The 16,439-nt window shown below is 37.6% G+C and overlaps 1 protein-coding gene across 1 annotated transcript; it reads right to left on the reverse strand.

The window, feature by feature from the left end:
• Positions 1 to 5,105: 5,105 nt before the first annotated feature.
• On the reverse strand, positions 5,106 to 15,717 carry LOC145657882 (uncharacterized). The gene is made up of 10 exons (XM_081714328.1): positions 15,610 to 15,717; positions 13,349 to 13,411; positions 12,046 to 13,139; positions 8,695 to 10,057; positions 8,432 to 8,496; positions 7,986 to 8,161; positions 7,621 to 7,733; positions 7,466 to 7,530; positions 7,142 to 7,320; positions 5,106 to 6,599 (listed from the first exon to the last, which is right to left on the reverse strand). The coding sequence occupies exons 2-4, from the start codon at positions 13,386 to 13,388 to the stop codon at positions 9,173 to 9,175; spliced, it is 2,019 nt and encodes a 672-aa protein (XP_081570454.1). The 5' UTR covers positions 13,389 to 13,411; positions 15,610 to 15,717; the 3' UTR covers positions 5,106 to 6,599; positions 7,142 to 7,320; positions 7,466 to 7,530; positions 7,621 to 7,733; positions 7,986 to 8,161; positions 8,432 to 8,496; positions 8,695 to 9,172.
• Positions 15,718 to 16,439: the final 722 nt, after the last annotated feature.

Below are 16,439 nucleotides of genomic sequence, written 5' to 3' on the forward strand. Positions count from 1 at the left end.
TGTCCTGGGTTTGAGTCCCATTACAGTTTCCATGGAATCATGCAGCCTATTTTAAAGAGTTAATCAGAACACATCTGTTACATTAGTCTTGTCCAACTACATTAAACACATTTTTGGTTGAACAATAAAACGAAACACATTAATGTTCATATACTGAAATTGTTGCTTTTATAATGTAGTAACAAAATGTTTACTGTAATAATTTTGCTGGTATATTTCGAGTCCTGTGTATTTGTTTAGATTTATGCAGTGTTTGCAGCCTGTTTCTACACTTTTTTGCTTATATCCATATACTGAAAATGCAAGCAAAAAATGTCAAATATTTTCAGTAGGCCACACTGACCTCCTGTTGTGGGAAAATAGCCATGGTTCATGGAATAGTTTCTCTTGTTTACATAGAATAGGCGCTGTTGTAGTTAATAGTGTAGTAGCTATCGTTGTTGGAACTTGTGTTGTGGTTGCAAAACCTAAAGGTTAACACACAGGTACATGTCTTCTGCTTCATTTGCATTGCAATGGTTGTCTCTTTAACATCGACTACCGGAGCTGGTGCCTTCCTCTAAATTTAAAGAAATGCACAGCAACATTTTTGTGTTTTGAGCTAGCACATATCTTTTGCATAACAGGAAAAAGTGGACAACACAAAAAATGTACATATGGTTGTTTTATATGAATTCATTTGCATATCATGTACCACGTAGCAAACAGATTTCAAAGTGACTAACTGGAGACGCTTTTCACTACCAAGTGTCTGTGTGTGTAGTTAACATCCTATCAAGAAGCAGTCCATATAATAAGTCGTAAATGGGGTCTTACACACTGAAAAAAATCTTAGGTTTAAACAGCATTTCTAAAACAGCATTTCATGCTGGGGACTTTATACTACTTGGAGTGTTCGCCTTGTGTGTATAAGCATTTACAATTTAACAGCAAGCCAAACTCCCTTCAAACAAACGCAAGTCGGGATGTAGCCGCCAGGCTCCTGTGCTTTATTGACTTTATTTATGCATTCCTGGACAAAATGAATGGGAGTGACACTATAAGGAAAATAAGAATAAAAATACAATATAAGTAGGCCAATAGAGCTAAAGCTTGACAATATGAATCAGTAAAAGCTAACAATGGTCCACTGCTTATAAAACCCTTCTGCTACCAACTTAATATTATGTTGTAAAGATAAATATTTCAAGGCTGTGCGAACTGCAAATTACAAATTGTAAATCATGCGTATAAAAGGTTTTACTCTTTGTAGCAAATGCACATAATTTTATGAATTATTGAAAAGGGGCAGCTGTCACCAGACGCTAACCCCCCCCCCCCCCCCCCACGTGGTATGGCCTGCCGCGTGCAGGGGGGTTCATGCTTGTTTGTGGCCACACCCCCATGAGGGCACGCTCTTGTACAGGGTTAATTGTTGGTGTTTGGTAGTCTATTTAATCCCCTGTCAGTGCGTCCCTCACTGTTGGTCATTGTTTGGTTGTCAGTCAAAGCTTGTGTTAGTATCCATGTTTGTCTTGCCTGTGTACATGTTACGATCATTGTTTGTTAGGGTTAAGTGTGTTTATGTTCTCTGTTAATGGCATGTGTGAGTGCCACCGTTGTCTGTTACATGTTGTGCTATTAAATGTGTCACAATGTCGAGGGAGTCTGTGCGTCCTGCTCTATGCGCTGCAGCACTCGGGATACGTTACAGCAGCACCCTTAAATTTGGGGAAAAACATCAACTAACAATGTTGACGTACCGAAGGCTTATCAATGTTATAACAGTCTCATTCCTAAATTAGTTCATATCTTGTGCAGTGACCAAATACCATTGCGTCAAATACATTTGCCACAACAGCCAATTTATTGAATAACTGGGAAGATTATTGATCAATGAATAAACAAACAATTGACATTGGGAAATGGGTGCTATAGACTACTATGATCGACTTGGCTCAGGCATACAGAATTCCTAATGAGTGACAACTAAGTGAGAAAAGAAGGGTGGAAAAGGTAAAGAAATGAATCAAATAATATAATCATTAAACCAACAAGAAAGACAAGCGCTGGGATCAGAGCGTCACTACCGGAGGGTGGCCTAAAAGAGCAGGAGATTCCTATTCCTATCATTGACTAAGGAGGGGAGGAAATATTAACCTGAACAGGATTATCTCTTGGAAATGCAAATCACTATAGACACCCCGAGATAGCATATGAATGGAACGAATGTAGGTCTTAAATCAGTTTAAAGGGACAATCGTCAATTTGGCCGGTCCGTCCAAACAAAAGGGATCACTGATCCTGAATATTTTAGTGCGCTGCCAACAACCCCGTACCAAAGGTTGTTTGTCCTGAATTGGCGAGCCTGAGCTTCACAGAGAGTGTAGAGCTGAGATGAACAGTTCCTTGACTTCACTGGTGCCAATGCAAGACGTAGACGTATCCTAGACGTAGTTTGTAGAAATCTAAGGTTGGCTAATTAGTACTAATTACTGTTGGCCAAACAGGATTAATTCTAACTTTACCAGTGATGCAAAACAAAAATTTGACTATCTTGATGGAATAGTGGAAAACAAATTAAACAGTTTAAGCCAAACTAACACACTAAATATAAGATGAACATAAAATAAAATGCTATTCTAAGTACTTAATTTTTCTCAGGAGAGGTTCTAACTTTTCTGGAACCACTTAAAACTCCATATTCTTCTTCTCAACTTCTTAACTAACTTTGTTCCTGAGCATTGACGTTTATGACCCTTACTCAGGGAGGGGGATAGATCATTCTCAGGTTCACTAATGCATATTCATGCATCTTTGTCTCGTCTTCGGCCTTGGCAGGTAAAAGAAAAAAGAAAAGAACTTTAATCAAAAAGAACAGAAAGAGAGGGAACAAAACAAATAGGTGATGGTATTTGGTTATGAGACATGTGTGTCTTTTAACTATAAAAGGTGGGCTCCGTTACCTTAATCCACCTGAGCCATTTGGTCCACATATTTAGAAAGAGTGTAGACGTACTAAGTAATAAAAAGCACACAATTATACGTAAGGAAAGCAGTTACATTTTCCCAGAAGAGCATGTAAGAGAACTATAGAGAAAGGTAGAAAGCATGATTACTACACATGTATGTTACTGTACTCTTATTAATAATGCAAATCTACTATAATTGAGATGAGGAGGTAATCACTAAGTAATATATGTATAAAGGTTAATATGCAAACACTAGAATAATAGGGTTAAGGCATGGATATAATGGTTTCATGACTGGCTGAATGAAATATATATATATATATGTCTGGCCAAAAAAAAAGGCCACACACACTAATATTTCATTGGACCGCCTTTAGCTTTGATCACAGCAGGCATTCGCTGTGGCAACATTTCCACAAGCATCTGCAATGTCACATTTATTTCTATCCAGAGTTGCATTAATGTTTCCCCAAGATCTTGTATTGATGATGGGAGATTTGTACCACTGCACAAAGTCTTCTCCAGCACATCCCAAAGATTCTCAATGGGGTTCAGGTCTGGACTCTGTGGTGGCCAATCCATGTGTGAAAATTATGTCTCATGCTCCCTGAACCACTCTTTCACAATTTGAGCCCAATGAATCCTGGCATTGTCATCTTGGAATATGCCCGTGCCATCAGGGAAGAAAAAAATCCATTGATGGAATAACCTGGTCGTTCAGTATTTTCAGGTAGTCTGCTGACCTCATTCTTTGGGCACATAACGTTGCTGAACCAAGACCTGACCAACTGCAGCAACCCCAGATCATAGCACTGCCCCCACAGGCTTGTACGGTAGGCACTAGGCATGATGGGTGCATCACTTCAGCTGCTTCTCTTCTTACCCTGATGCGCCCATCACTCTGGAGCAGGGTAAATCTGGACTCATCAGACCACATGACCTCCAGAGTCCAATCTTTATGCCGGTTAACCTCACTGACAAGTGGTTTTCTTAAGGCTACACAGCTGTTTGGTTCCAATCCCTTGATTTCTCTTTGCATTGTGCTTGTGGAAATGCTCTTACATATCCCTGAGTTCTACTGCTGTTTTTCTACAATTTGATTTCACCACACGTTTAGGTGATTGCAGATCACAATCATTCAAGATTTTTTTCTGACCACATTCCTTCCTCGAAGATGATTTTTCCTCACTGTCCTTCCACTTTTTAATAATGCGTTGGACAGTTCTTAACCCGATTTTAGTCGTTTCAGCATCTCCTTAGATGTTTTCTCTGCTTGATTCTTGCCAATAATTTGTCCCTTCTGAAACAGATTAACATCTGTTCCATGACCACAGGATGTGTCTTTCGACATGGTTGTTTAACAAATGAGAAACTACTCACTGCATCAGTTAAGGTTATATAACTTGTTGCCCCTTGAAACATAATCACCAATGCAGTAATTATCCAGTGGGAGACTCTTACCTATTTGCTTAGTTAAATCCATGTGGTGTCCTTTTTTTTGCCAGGCAGTGTATATAATTCCCCACTCACCCTCCGGGCTGTTTTTTCCTTCAAACTCGGGTCCTTTACCAGGCCTGGGAGCCTGAGAGTCCTGTGTAGAGAGTCCAGGACTCTCACTCTTCTGGACCAAGATCTCAGGTTTTGTTCCTGGTATCTTTTGGAGCCATTCTCCCAGTTTGGGGGTTACAGCCCCTAGTGCTCCAGTTACCATGGGAACCACATTTGCCTTCACCCCACATCTTTTCTTTTCTTCTTCCTTCAGCCTTGGAATTTCTCATGCTTTTTGTGTTCCTTTTTTTGTATGTTGCTATCACTAAGGCCCTCTTCTGCTGTTTGTCCATCACTACTATGTCCGGTTGATTATCCGTTACCATCTTGTTTGTCTGTATCTTGAAGTCCCACAAGATCTTAGCGCGGTCATTTTTCACCACCTTTAGGGGTATATCCCACTTAGACCTTGGAACTTCCAGCCTGTACTCACAGATGTTTCTGTACACTCTGCCAGCCACTTGGCTATGGCTTTCCATTTACATTCTTCCCACTGTTATGTAATGGATTGTCTCAAGAGCATCTTTGCACAGTCTGCATCTGGGGTCCTGCCTGGTGTGGTAGATCACAGCCTCTTCTGATCTCGTGTTTAGTGCTTGTTCCTTTGATGTCATTAGTGCCTCTGTGCTGTCTTTCAATCCAGCCTTTTCCAGCCATTGGTAGGATTTCTTCATATCAGGCACTTCTGCTATCTGCCAGTGGTACATACCGTGCAGGGGTTTTTCCTCCCATGATTTCCTTCTCATTTCCATCTTCCTTGAGTTTCTGCTGTCTAAGATACAATTGTGTGAGGGGGTATATGCAGAGTATGGATATATACACATGTGTGTGTGTGTGTGTGTGTGTGTGTGAGAGAGAGAGAGAGAGTGAGTTTAACAGCATATATTACAGTTTCTAAATAGAAATGTAAAGACCTGGTAACCTACTGTGTGTTTTCATGAAGGTTATAGAAAGTGAGCTGGATGGATCAGATATGATTAAATGAATTAAAAAAATGTGCATCAGATATATAAGCTATAAGATACAGGTTCTTTGTTTAATGCTTTATTATTTTGTATGAATATTTTGTGATGCTAGTAATCAACATTCGCTATATTAAAAAGTTGTCCCTTGATTGCACAATTAAATAACTGCAAGTAAGACTATAAAAGCTCATTGATCACAAAGAGAGATTGTTTTGTCATGGCAGCATGTCATAGCAAACAGTGATGGACAATGACAAACCCAGTGGAATCTCCCCTATGTAGAGAGTTCATATGCTTTACAAGAAGATAAAATTCAATTTTAGGTTATTGTAATGATTCAAATATCATTTGCAAAGAAATATCAGATACGAAGTCATCAAACATTTCATAGATTCACCAAATCATTGGCAGCATAAACAAAGGGATGTACGGTAAATGCGGAATGGGCAGGTTGTTGCAGTGACTAATAAATGTTAGTCTCTTATGCAAGCTTGGGAAGCAGTGTAGTGATTGACTGACTAGAAAGTTTAATTAGAGGAATTGACACTACAAATATACCTTAATCACAAAGTGGGTATGGTAGTAGTGTGCCACAGTACTCACAGGCAAATAGTAAATAGTAGCTGAACAAATGTTAATGTGTAGTATTTATAAATTATTCTGATACAAAATCTTTGTTTCCAAGCAGATCTTTGCTGAAATGAAATGGTGAATGATCTTAAGGATATTGACTCCTTAAGCTGTTCTTTAATACATTTATCTTGTAGCTCCATTTTGCACACACAGGTATCAGAGGCCTGGGACATAATTTTCTTTTCATAAAATCCCTTGTTCAAAAATGGTGTGGGTTTTCTTTTATTTTCTTATTTTATTACATTTTATTAAAACAGCATTATTCTGGTATATGAAAAGTGGCGAAAATGGCTTAGACCCCAGAGGGTGAAAGACTGAGAGTCAGCAAGGCATATTTTCAAGTTTTGCGATCTTTGCATTGCTATATGAAGGAGGCACTGAGTCTCTGAGTCGGAATACCAACATTAATATCATCTGGACCATGTGACCAGAAGTGACATGGCCACCAAGAAGGACGCTGTGAACACGTTGATCTTGCTGCTGACGTCTCCTGCTGATATTACTGTAACGCAATAAAAATATAGATAATAAAATACTGAATAACAGAGAATTACTTGCCAAATATAGATCACAAGATGGCAATTAAACAGCATGCTGAGAAACAGGCAAAACTTAGCCATGCCACAACCAACTTCACTAACAGAGCATGGTAGATGTACATATTGTGTGTTTTAATAATATTGTTTCTATTATTCAAAAATCTTAGTTTTCCCATAAATAATAAACTTTAAGTAATGACATCCCAGAAACTATCCCTATAAATTACTTACCAGTGTCATTCACTATAATTTTAATTTTAATAACAATAAAGAGCATATTTCTTAGTGAAATCCAGGAATATCACAAAATACCAACTCCAAGATGAGTTCAGACATTATTCATAGAGAAAATGGCAAACGTTCATATTTTATTTTTTAGTGATGTTGCTATTTTTCAAAAATCTTTTTTTTAAATCACAGAGCTATGCAGCAAAGCATAGGCTTGGTAGTTTAGACTTATACATAAATTACTTGTAGATAAAAAACACGTAGATAAAATACTTACCCGTGCCATTCACTATAATTTTAGAGGTGAAGATCTGAAAGGGGAGGGTGTTGTTTCTTGCTGCTCTTATTATTGTTTCTCCAATCTGGGTGCTGGTGGGCAGTGTGGCAGAAGCACCAAAAGACAGGTCTATGTAGTTCCAGATCGACGCTATGCCAGTAACGGTAAGACCTCCATCACTGGATGTGCAAATGTAAAGTGAGCCAGAACGAAAATGCAAATGTAAATCATTTGCCATCTCCAAACCTGAGCAATTTTGCATCACTTTTGCTTGGACTAGCATAAGTCTGTACACAAATGTACTTATTCACACAGTGCAATCACCTGTAATTTGTAGCGGTCAATGTGCTGAACGAGTAAGGGAAGTCAGCAACGAAAAAAGGAACAAGCTACAAAGTGAGTGAATAGGTGGTTAAAAAGAAAAACACAATTTTTAGAAGAATAATTCTGAAATCATCACCAGATTATTTCATACTTACTCCTGATTTAATCATCAGTGATCTGTTTGTGAATAAATCTGAAGATGAATTTGAGAGAGCACTACTAAAAGTGCCATTTGTTAGGAATATCACAGGTATAGTTTGTGGAGAACCTGAAAGACAGAAGTAGGATATTTATTTTTATGTGTGAATTCAAGAGTTTTTGTTTGAGTTGCTGACATTTTGCATTATGGAAATATATATTACAAACAAACAAATGTAATATATATATCCATATACTTTTACAAATCTTTTTTAAACTGAACTTTATAAATACAAATGTTTAAAGTATCAACAATAATAATCCTAATAATAATCCATACGAACATACATAAATCTGGCAAATGTTTTACTCAGGAACTCACTGGTGACAGTGATTGAGGCTGCATCCACTGTCAGATTGAATCCTGAGTTTGGATTTGTTACAGCTGCTTGAAAAATGTTCACAATTTCAGTACTGGCTGGGATAGGCTTTGTGGAATTCTCATTGAATATTAACTGGACATCTGCTTGCACATTATTTGCACGTGTGGGACCAGGCCTGGTGAGAAAGCAAAAATAAAAATTGAAAATAAATTAACAAATAAATGTGATTTTAGCTGTTCAAACAGTAGAATCTGTACCAGTATAAAAGATAAACAGCAAATCTGGATTTACATAAAAAATATTTGAATAAAGCTACAAATGAGAACATGCCACATTCTTGTATGAGTGTGCCTAATATTACTTCAAGTTTTAGGGTGTGTCACACCGTTATGCTCTTTATACTTGAAATTAAAAAAAGTCTGGAGTCATAAGTGCTAATGCTTACCTAAAGGCTAGCACAATAACCGTGATGAAGAGTGCTCCAAACTGCTTACTGTACATCTGGTTCATCTACAAAGAGATATTCATAAATATCCATTAATCCTGTCATTAAAATTGTTTTTACTATTTTGTTGTATGTTCTGTGAAAAGATCTTGAGCAACAATGATGTATTTCGAATTTTACAAGAATGGTCTTTCATTTGAAAAATTATATCAGCTATCTAAGAAAATGACAAAAACACATTTTTGTATTAGTCTTATACTTACTGGTCCAGTAATTTGAGCAGCTAAGCTTTTAAACTCTGGAGTAGTGGAGTCACTGTATGCTGGAATATACACTGTAACAATGACAAACTGGAGGGTAACAGCTGGGGGTGGACGTGTTGGTACAAGTGCTGTTGTTGCTGCAGTAGTTGTAGTTTTTAATGTAGTGGTACTCATTTTTGTAGTTGTAGTTGTTGGAGTAGTAGAAGTAGTGGTTGTAGTAGTAGTAGTAGTTACTGTTGTTGGAGTAGTAGTAGTAGCTGTTTGAGTATTTGGTTGCAGTGTTGGTATTGCAACTCTGGCTGTGGTAGTGCTGTGTGGTGTTGGAGTAGTAGTTGCAATAGTAGTAGTCGTTGTTAGCGATAACGTTGTTGCATTTGTTGTTGTATTGTTTGATATAGTAGAAAATGTAGTTCCTGATTTATTAGATGTTGTAGTAGTTGTAGATTTTGTTTGAGGAGTAGTTGTTCCTTTTACTGTTCTAGCTGTTGTCACTGTTGTTTTTGTCAGAGTAGTTGTTGGTGTAGTAGATGATGATTGGTACTGGTTGGGGAAAATGGTTGAGATAGTTGGTGGCATTGATGGGGGAAAATGTGTTACTGGAGTACTTGTTGGTGGTGTTACTGGAGTACTTCTTGATGGTGGTGTTACTGGAGTACTTCTTGCTGGTGGTGTTACTGAAGTACTCTTTGCTGGTGGTGTTACTGAAGTACTCTTTGGTGGTGGTGTTACTGGAGTACTTCTTGTGGGTGGTGTTACTGAAGTACTCTTTGTTGGTGGTGTCACTGAAGTACTCTTTGGTGGTGGTGTTACTGGAGTACTTCTTGGTGGTGGTGTTACTGGAGTACTTCTTGCTGGTGGTGTTACTGAAGTACTCTTTGGTGGTGGGTTTACTGGAGTACTTGTGGGTGGTGTTACTGAAGTACTCTTTGTTGGTGGTGTTACTGGAGTATTTCTTGTGGATGGTGTTACTGAAGTACTCTTCGTTGGTGGTGTTACTGGAATATTCCTTGGTGGTGGTGTTACTGGAGAACTCCTTGGTGGTGTTACTGGAGTACTTCTTGGTGGTGGTGTTACTGGAGTACTTGGTGGTGATGTTACTGGAGTACTTCTTGGCAGTGGTGTTACTGGAGTACTTCGTGGTGGTGTTGTTCTTGCTAAAGTTGCTGAACTTGCTGAAGGAAGAGTGTTTTTTGTGGTAGACTTTGCTAGAGAAGATGATGTCATTTTTGTTATTGCAGTAGTTGAAATTGTCTTTGGAATAGTTGTTGCCAGAGTTCTTGTTGTTAATAGGGCTGTTAAGGTATTTTTTGATGTATGAATAGTAGTTGTTTGTGGAGTAGTAGTTACTATAACTGATATGGGACTACTTGCAGTAGATATAATTGGAGTACTTTTATTTGTTGGTGGTGCGTGTGGTGGTGTAGCACTAATTCTTGCAGTTGCTGATGTATTTCTTAGTGTAATAGATGTTACTGCCATAGTAGTTCTTATTGGAGTACTTGTTATAGTTATAGGAGTAGATCCTAATTTATTATTTGTAGTACTTTGTAAGTTTTTCCCTGTTGTTGTTATTGGCATAGTTGTGTGAGTAGTTGTTCCTGTTCTTGTCATATTAGTTGCTAGAGTAGTTGATGCTTGAGCAGAAGATGGTGGTGTTGCTGGAGTACTTCTTGTTGGTGATGTTGGTTCAATTGGAGAAGTTGCTGAAGGAAGCATGGTTTTTGTAGCAGATATTGCTTCAGAGGATGATGTCATTTTTGGTGTTGTAGTAGGAGATGTAATTTTTGTTGGAATAGTTGTTGCTGGAGTACTTCTTCCCAGTCCTGTTGTGGTTGTATTTGATGTATGGGTAGTAGATGTTGGAGTAGTAGTGGTTACGGTAACTGATGTTAATGTTTCTCCTGTTGAGGTTGGACTAGTTGTTAATGTAGATGTTACTGCAGTACTTACAGGTGATGTTGAAGATGTTTGTGTTGAGACATTGTTTGGTGTTGTACTAGCAGTAGTTGGGGTTGTTGCTGTTAGTGTAGTTATTAGTGTACTAGATGTTACTGCAGGAGATGTGGGAGCAGTTGGTGATGCTGATGGTACTATTGTGGAAGTTGTTGGTCTTGTAGTAGCAGTAGTTGTTGGCATAGATGTTAGTGTAGTAGTTACTGGAGTAATAGTAATTACTGGAGTACTTGTTATTGCTGTTGTTGAATTAGTTGCAAAAGTAGTAGTTACTGCTAGGGAAGTTGTTGGTGTTGTCATTACTCCTGTTGTTGCTGTTTGTAATCCAGTGGGAGCAGTTGGTGATGCTGATGGTCCTATTGTGGAAGTTGTTGGTCTTGTAGTAGCAGTAGTTGTTGGCATAGATGTTAGTGTAGTAGTTACTGGAGTAATAGTAATTACTGGAGTACTTGTTATTGCTGTTGTTGAATTAGTTGCAAAAGTAGTAATTACTGCTAGGGAAGTTGTTGGTGTTGTCGTTACTCCTGTTGTTGCTGTTTGTAATCCATTGGGAGCAGTTGGTGATGCTGATGGTCCTATTGTGGAAGTTGTTGGTCTTGTAGTAGCAGTAGTTGTTGGCATAGATGTTAGTGTAGTAGTTACTGGAGTAATAGTAATTACTGGAGTACTTGTTGTTGCTGTTGTGGAATTAGTTGCAAAAGTAGTAGTTACTGCTAGGGAAGTTGTTGGTGTTGTCGTTACTCCTGTTGTTGGTGTTTGTATTCCAGTGGGAGCAGTTGGTGATGCTGATGGTCCTATCGTGGAAGTTGTTGGTCTTGTAGTAGCAGTAGTTGTTGGCATAGATGTTAGTGTAGTAGTTACTGGAGTAATAGTAATTACTGGAGTACTTGTTATTGCTGTTGTTGAATTAGTTGCAAAAGTAGTAGTTACTGCTAGGGAAGTTGTTGGTGTTGTCGTTACTCCTGTTGTTGCTGTTTGTAATCCAGTGGGAGCAGTTGGTGATGCTGATGGTCCTATTGTGGAAGTTGTTGGTCTTGTAGTAGCAGTAGTTGTTGGCATAGATGTTAGTGTAGTAGTTACTGGAGTAATAGTAATTACTGGAGTACTTGTTATTGCTGTTGTTGAATTAGTTGCAAAAGTAGTAGTTACTGCTAGGGAAGTTGTTGGTGTTGTCATTACTCCTGTTGTTGCTGTTTGTAATCCAGTGAGAGCAGTTGGTGATGCTGATGGTCCTATTGTGGAAGTTGTTGGTCTTGTAGTAGCAGTAGTTGTTGGCATAGATGTTAGTGTAGTAGTTACTGGAGTAGTAGTAATTACTGGAGTACTTGTTATTGCTGTTGTTGAATTAGTTGCAAAAGTAGTAGATACTGCTAGGGAAGTTGTTGGTGTTGTCATTACTCCTGTTGTTGCTGTTTGTAATCCAGTGAGAGCAGTTGGTGATGCTGATGGTCCTATTGTGGAAGTTGTTGGTCTTGTAGTAGCAGTAGTTGTTGGCATAGATGTTAGTGTAGTAGTTACTGGAGTAGTAGTAATTACTGGAGTACTTGTTATTGCTGTTGTTGAATTAGTTGCAAAAGTAGTAGATACTGCTAGGGAAGTTGTTGGTGTTGTCGTTACTCCTGTTGTTGCTGTTTGTAATCCAGTGGGAGCAGTTGGTGATGCTGATGGTCCTATCGTGGAAGTTGTTGGTCTTGTAGTAGCAGTAGTTGTTGGCATAGATGTTAGTGTAGTAGTTACTGGAGTAATAGTAATTACTGGAGTACTTGTTATTGCTGTTGTTGAATTAGTTGCAAAAGTAGTAGTTACTGCTAGGGAAGTTGTTGGTGTTGTCGTTACTCCTGTTGTTGCTGTTTGTAATGCTGCAGTAGGAGTTGTTTCAGTCGCTGTTGAAGTAGTTTGAGCAGTTGTTGCTGTTTGTAATGCTGCAGTAGCAGTTGTTGCAGTCGCTGTTGAAGTAGTTTGAGCAGTTGTTGCTGTTTGTAATCCTGTAGTAGCAGTTGTTGCAGTCTTTGTTGAAGAAATAGTTTGAGCAGTTGTTGCTGTTTGTAATCCTGTAGTAGCAGTTGTTGCAGTTGCTGTTGAAGTAGTTTGAGCAGTTGTTGCTGTTTGTAATGCTGCAATAGCAGTTGTTGCAGTCGCTGTTGAAGTAGTTTGAGCAGTTGTTGCTGTTTGTAATCCTGTAGTAGCAATTGTTGCGGTCTCTGTTGAAGTAGTTTGAGCAGTTGTTGCTGTTTGTAATGCTGCAGTAGCAGTTGTTGCAGTCGCTGTTGAAGTAGTTTGAGCAGTTGTTGCTGTTTGTAATCCTGTAGTAGCAGTTGTTGCAGTCTCTGTTGAAGTAGTTTGAGCAGTTGTTGCTGTTTGTAATGCTGCAGTAGCAGTTGTTGCAGTCTCTGTTGAAGTAGTTTGAGCAGTTGTTGCTGTTTGTAATCCTGTAGTAGCAGTTATTGCAGTCTCTGTTGAAGTAGTCTGAGCAGATGTTGCTGTTTGTAATCCTGTAATAGCAGTTATTGCAGTTGCTGTCAGATCAGCAGTAGTAGTTTTAAGCATTGTAACTATTCCAGCAATAAAGAGAGAAGGTAGGATATGGATATTGTGAAGGACAAAGCCATACGATGTTATATGTAAATATAAATTGAGTAATAATAACTGTAAAATTGTGTACTCAAATGAAGTGAAATTGTGATGAAAGCATGTAACTTACCCACAAAAACAAACAATGTAGTCCATGCTTTTGCATTCATCTTGATTATTTTAGGAATGAGACCTTAAGAATGCATAATATATTTTACTACATAATATTTAAGAATCAGCAGAGTTTGAAATCAACCATTCATATATCATATTTGTAATGTACAACAGCAGGTTCTTGTTATAATCGCGTTTAATTACGGAGAGTAGATGCGTAGCAGACATTGCAGTGGATGAAAATTGGATCAGCCTTTCTCTCTGATACCTCTTTAACTCCTCCCACAAGTAACCCTCCAAGTTACACCCCACTGAGGTCTGTTTGGCAGTGGTGTTTCATGTGTTTTATATGTTGCCTTCATGCTTATATATTTGCTCTTTTTTTTAATGTTTTTTATGTTTTATAAAATCTGCTGAAATTCGAAGGGGCATGGCAAATTGCTTAATAGAGATACAGCATACTATCAAATAGTGGATGCTCTGCACATTTTCCAATAGCTCAATTTTTCAAAGCATAAGCACAGGCCAAAAAACAGCAAGCTTCTTCAGCATTTGACAGCCCTGACAGTTTATAAAGTTTGACAGAGCTGATAACTGAATGCTGGTTTAGTTTGACAGGGCTGAAGCGAAGTGAAGCGAAACAGAAGCTTGTCCTGTAATGTAGTGTTTCAAGAGTCCTTAGAGGGGAAGCTTATTAAGTGAGTGTTTAATTCTGATATCTAGCTAAATGCTAGCTAACTTTGCCAAGGTATCTAAAATAATACTAAAATGCCTAGAAGAAAAGGTTAACTAGCTAGAAACCCAGCTAGTCGGTTTTCTAGCTAGCAAACCATTATTCAGTTTGAGTACTGAAATATGGTTGGGTGTCAGGTGAACACAGTGACCTATCACCCGTTTCTACTATCCAGACTCTGGCTTCAAGGGTCTTACAACTTAGTCTCTAGCTACAAGTTTTATCTACTGTACAAATGTGAAAAAGATGGAATTTTCAATTTGGTCAACTGGAGATTTTAAAATAGCACAACTGGAATCAGTGTAACCATGTTATCCAGCTATTGGTTTTAACCAGTATTAGGCCTTGATGGTTTTAACCAGTTGCGCTTGAACCCAATGTGAAACTCAAGCAAAGTTCTTTCAAGATCAAGTCATCTTTCCCAGTGTAGTTGTGTGCCTTTGATAAGCATTTCATTTTTATCCCATTGCGTTTCAAGCTTCAGATCCCATCAACAACATAAAATGAATATTATATTCTCAGCCCAGCTCTCAGTACACATTGACTTTTTTTTTCTAGTGTTCAGCTCTACTTTTCAAATAGTTAAAAAGAAAATTGTATTTGAATTGTATTTGATAAATAACACTTAACAAAAAGAATAGTGTTAAAATAGAAATGCTTATTTTTTGAGAAATCTTCTTCAAATGCATTCAAATAAAACATTGTTTTATGGAAATATTTGTATTCCAACATTTTTCCTATGATACATCTAATATTTCGTGTGTTCCTGCACTTAAGCAGATGCTTCGTTGCCTGTTATCAATGATATCTACCAATATTGACAGTATATAATGCACTGGTAATAGCCAGTGAGGATTTATGTTTTTAGTATGATAAGGGCAGTAAAACAGAAATTGCATCTGGGTTGATGTGCTTTTTATGCAGGAACGTACAACCAAATCTCATCTGGTCATATTGGGGACACATTTTAATGAAAATGTAAATGGAATCTGGCCAAAGGAAATCCAGATATGGATATGAAACACACATTAACACACATTAATAAGGTGTAAACAGATTACCAGTGTCAGCCAAGATCTCAATAATATATATTAGTAATAATATATATCATTTACAGTACTTAGGCATGTACAGTAGGCATGTAAATGTCAATAACAAAATACTAGAATTTCTTTCTAGTGTACAGTACTCTTTAAAATAATTAAAAACAAATGAGAGATCCAGGACTGTACTCAAGAAGTAACACCCAATAGAAGCAAGTGACAAAAAATAAATCTAAAAAATATATATTTATTGAAAAATTATCTTCTAATTCATTCACATTTATTGTATGTATTTTATATCCATAGTTTTTGTCTATAATGAAAGTTAGGATATGTGATCAAAATTGAGACCATGACAATTTGTTCTGATTAAGTTTTAATTTTAGATATTGAAATCACACACTTGGCGCAACTGAAAAAATACTTTACCACTTCATTTGTAAGAGAAAGAAACACCTTAAATTGAAAATACTAAAAAGAAACGTGAAACGTGAAACTCACCCAATTTCTTTGTGAAGTCAGCTTAGATAATTCTTTGTAAACTGGTTAAGATACAGTTCCGTGCTGTATGGTGTGTTCCAGTTTATAAAGCCGCCAATGATGTGATCCTGTGTCCTGTGGAGCAGGGTGCTAAAACAATACATGCCTTGGTTTGGGCTATTTTATATGGCAGAGGGCGCATGACGTAGCTGTAGAAACCTTTAAAAATATTTCACAGTGATCGCGACTGGGTGTGTGGAATCTAACAACAATTCGCCATTGTTTTCTTTCTCCTCTGTCTTGTTCACGGGTGCATTTTAACACATTCCATCGTTGACATCTTATTCATCCATGGTTGCAAAAATAGACAAAAATGTAGATATGGAGACTGTGGCTGTTGCACAATAGCATGTTAAAGATAATGACTCTATGATAACTTTAAATTATTAAAGTGTTAAGTTGAAAATTCCTCTGTAACAAATGTGTATTTGCTCTATATTTCAAATATAATGTCATGGGTATACATAGAAAATCTTAGATTTTTTAATCCAGTCTCAGGAAAATATTTTCACTTTTGGAAAAACTAGATATAAGACAGGGATATCTGTCTAGGGTGACATTCTTTCTGTTGGTGAGCTCACATACCTTTTTACTCATACATGTTAGAATTACGTATGGATGAACAGCAGGTAAGTATATTTAAACATTTTGGCTATCACTCAACAGCAAATCAACATTATGAAAATTTTGGGCAATTATTAATACAAATTTCTGTGCATCAATGATTAATCTGTGGCAGTGATTCTGCATTTGTTGCATATTTTAGCATTCACAAAGTGTTACTAGCAAAT

This window comes from Electrophorus electricus, chromosome 5 (assembly GCF_041902795.1).
Source record: "Electrophorus electricus isolate QZ-2024a chromosome 5, ASM4190279v1, whole genome shotgun sequence".
In the NCBI taxonomy this organism is placed as follows: Eukaryota; Metazoa; Chordata; class Actinopteri; order Gymnotiformes; family Gymnotidae; genus Electrophorus; species Electrophorus electricus.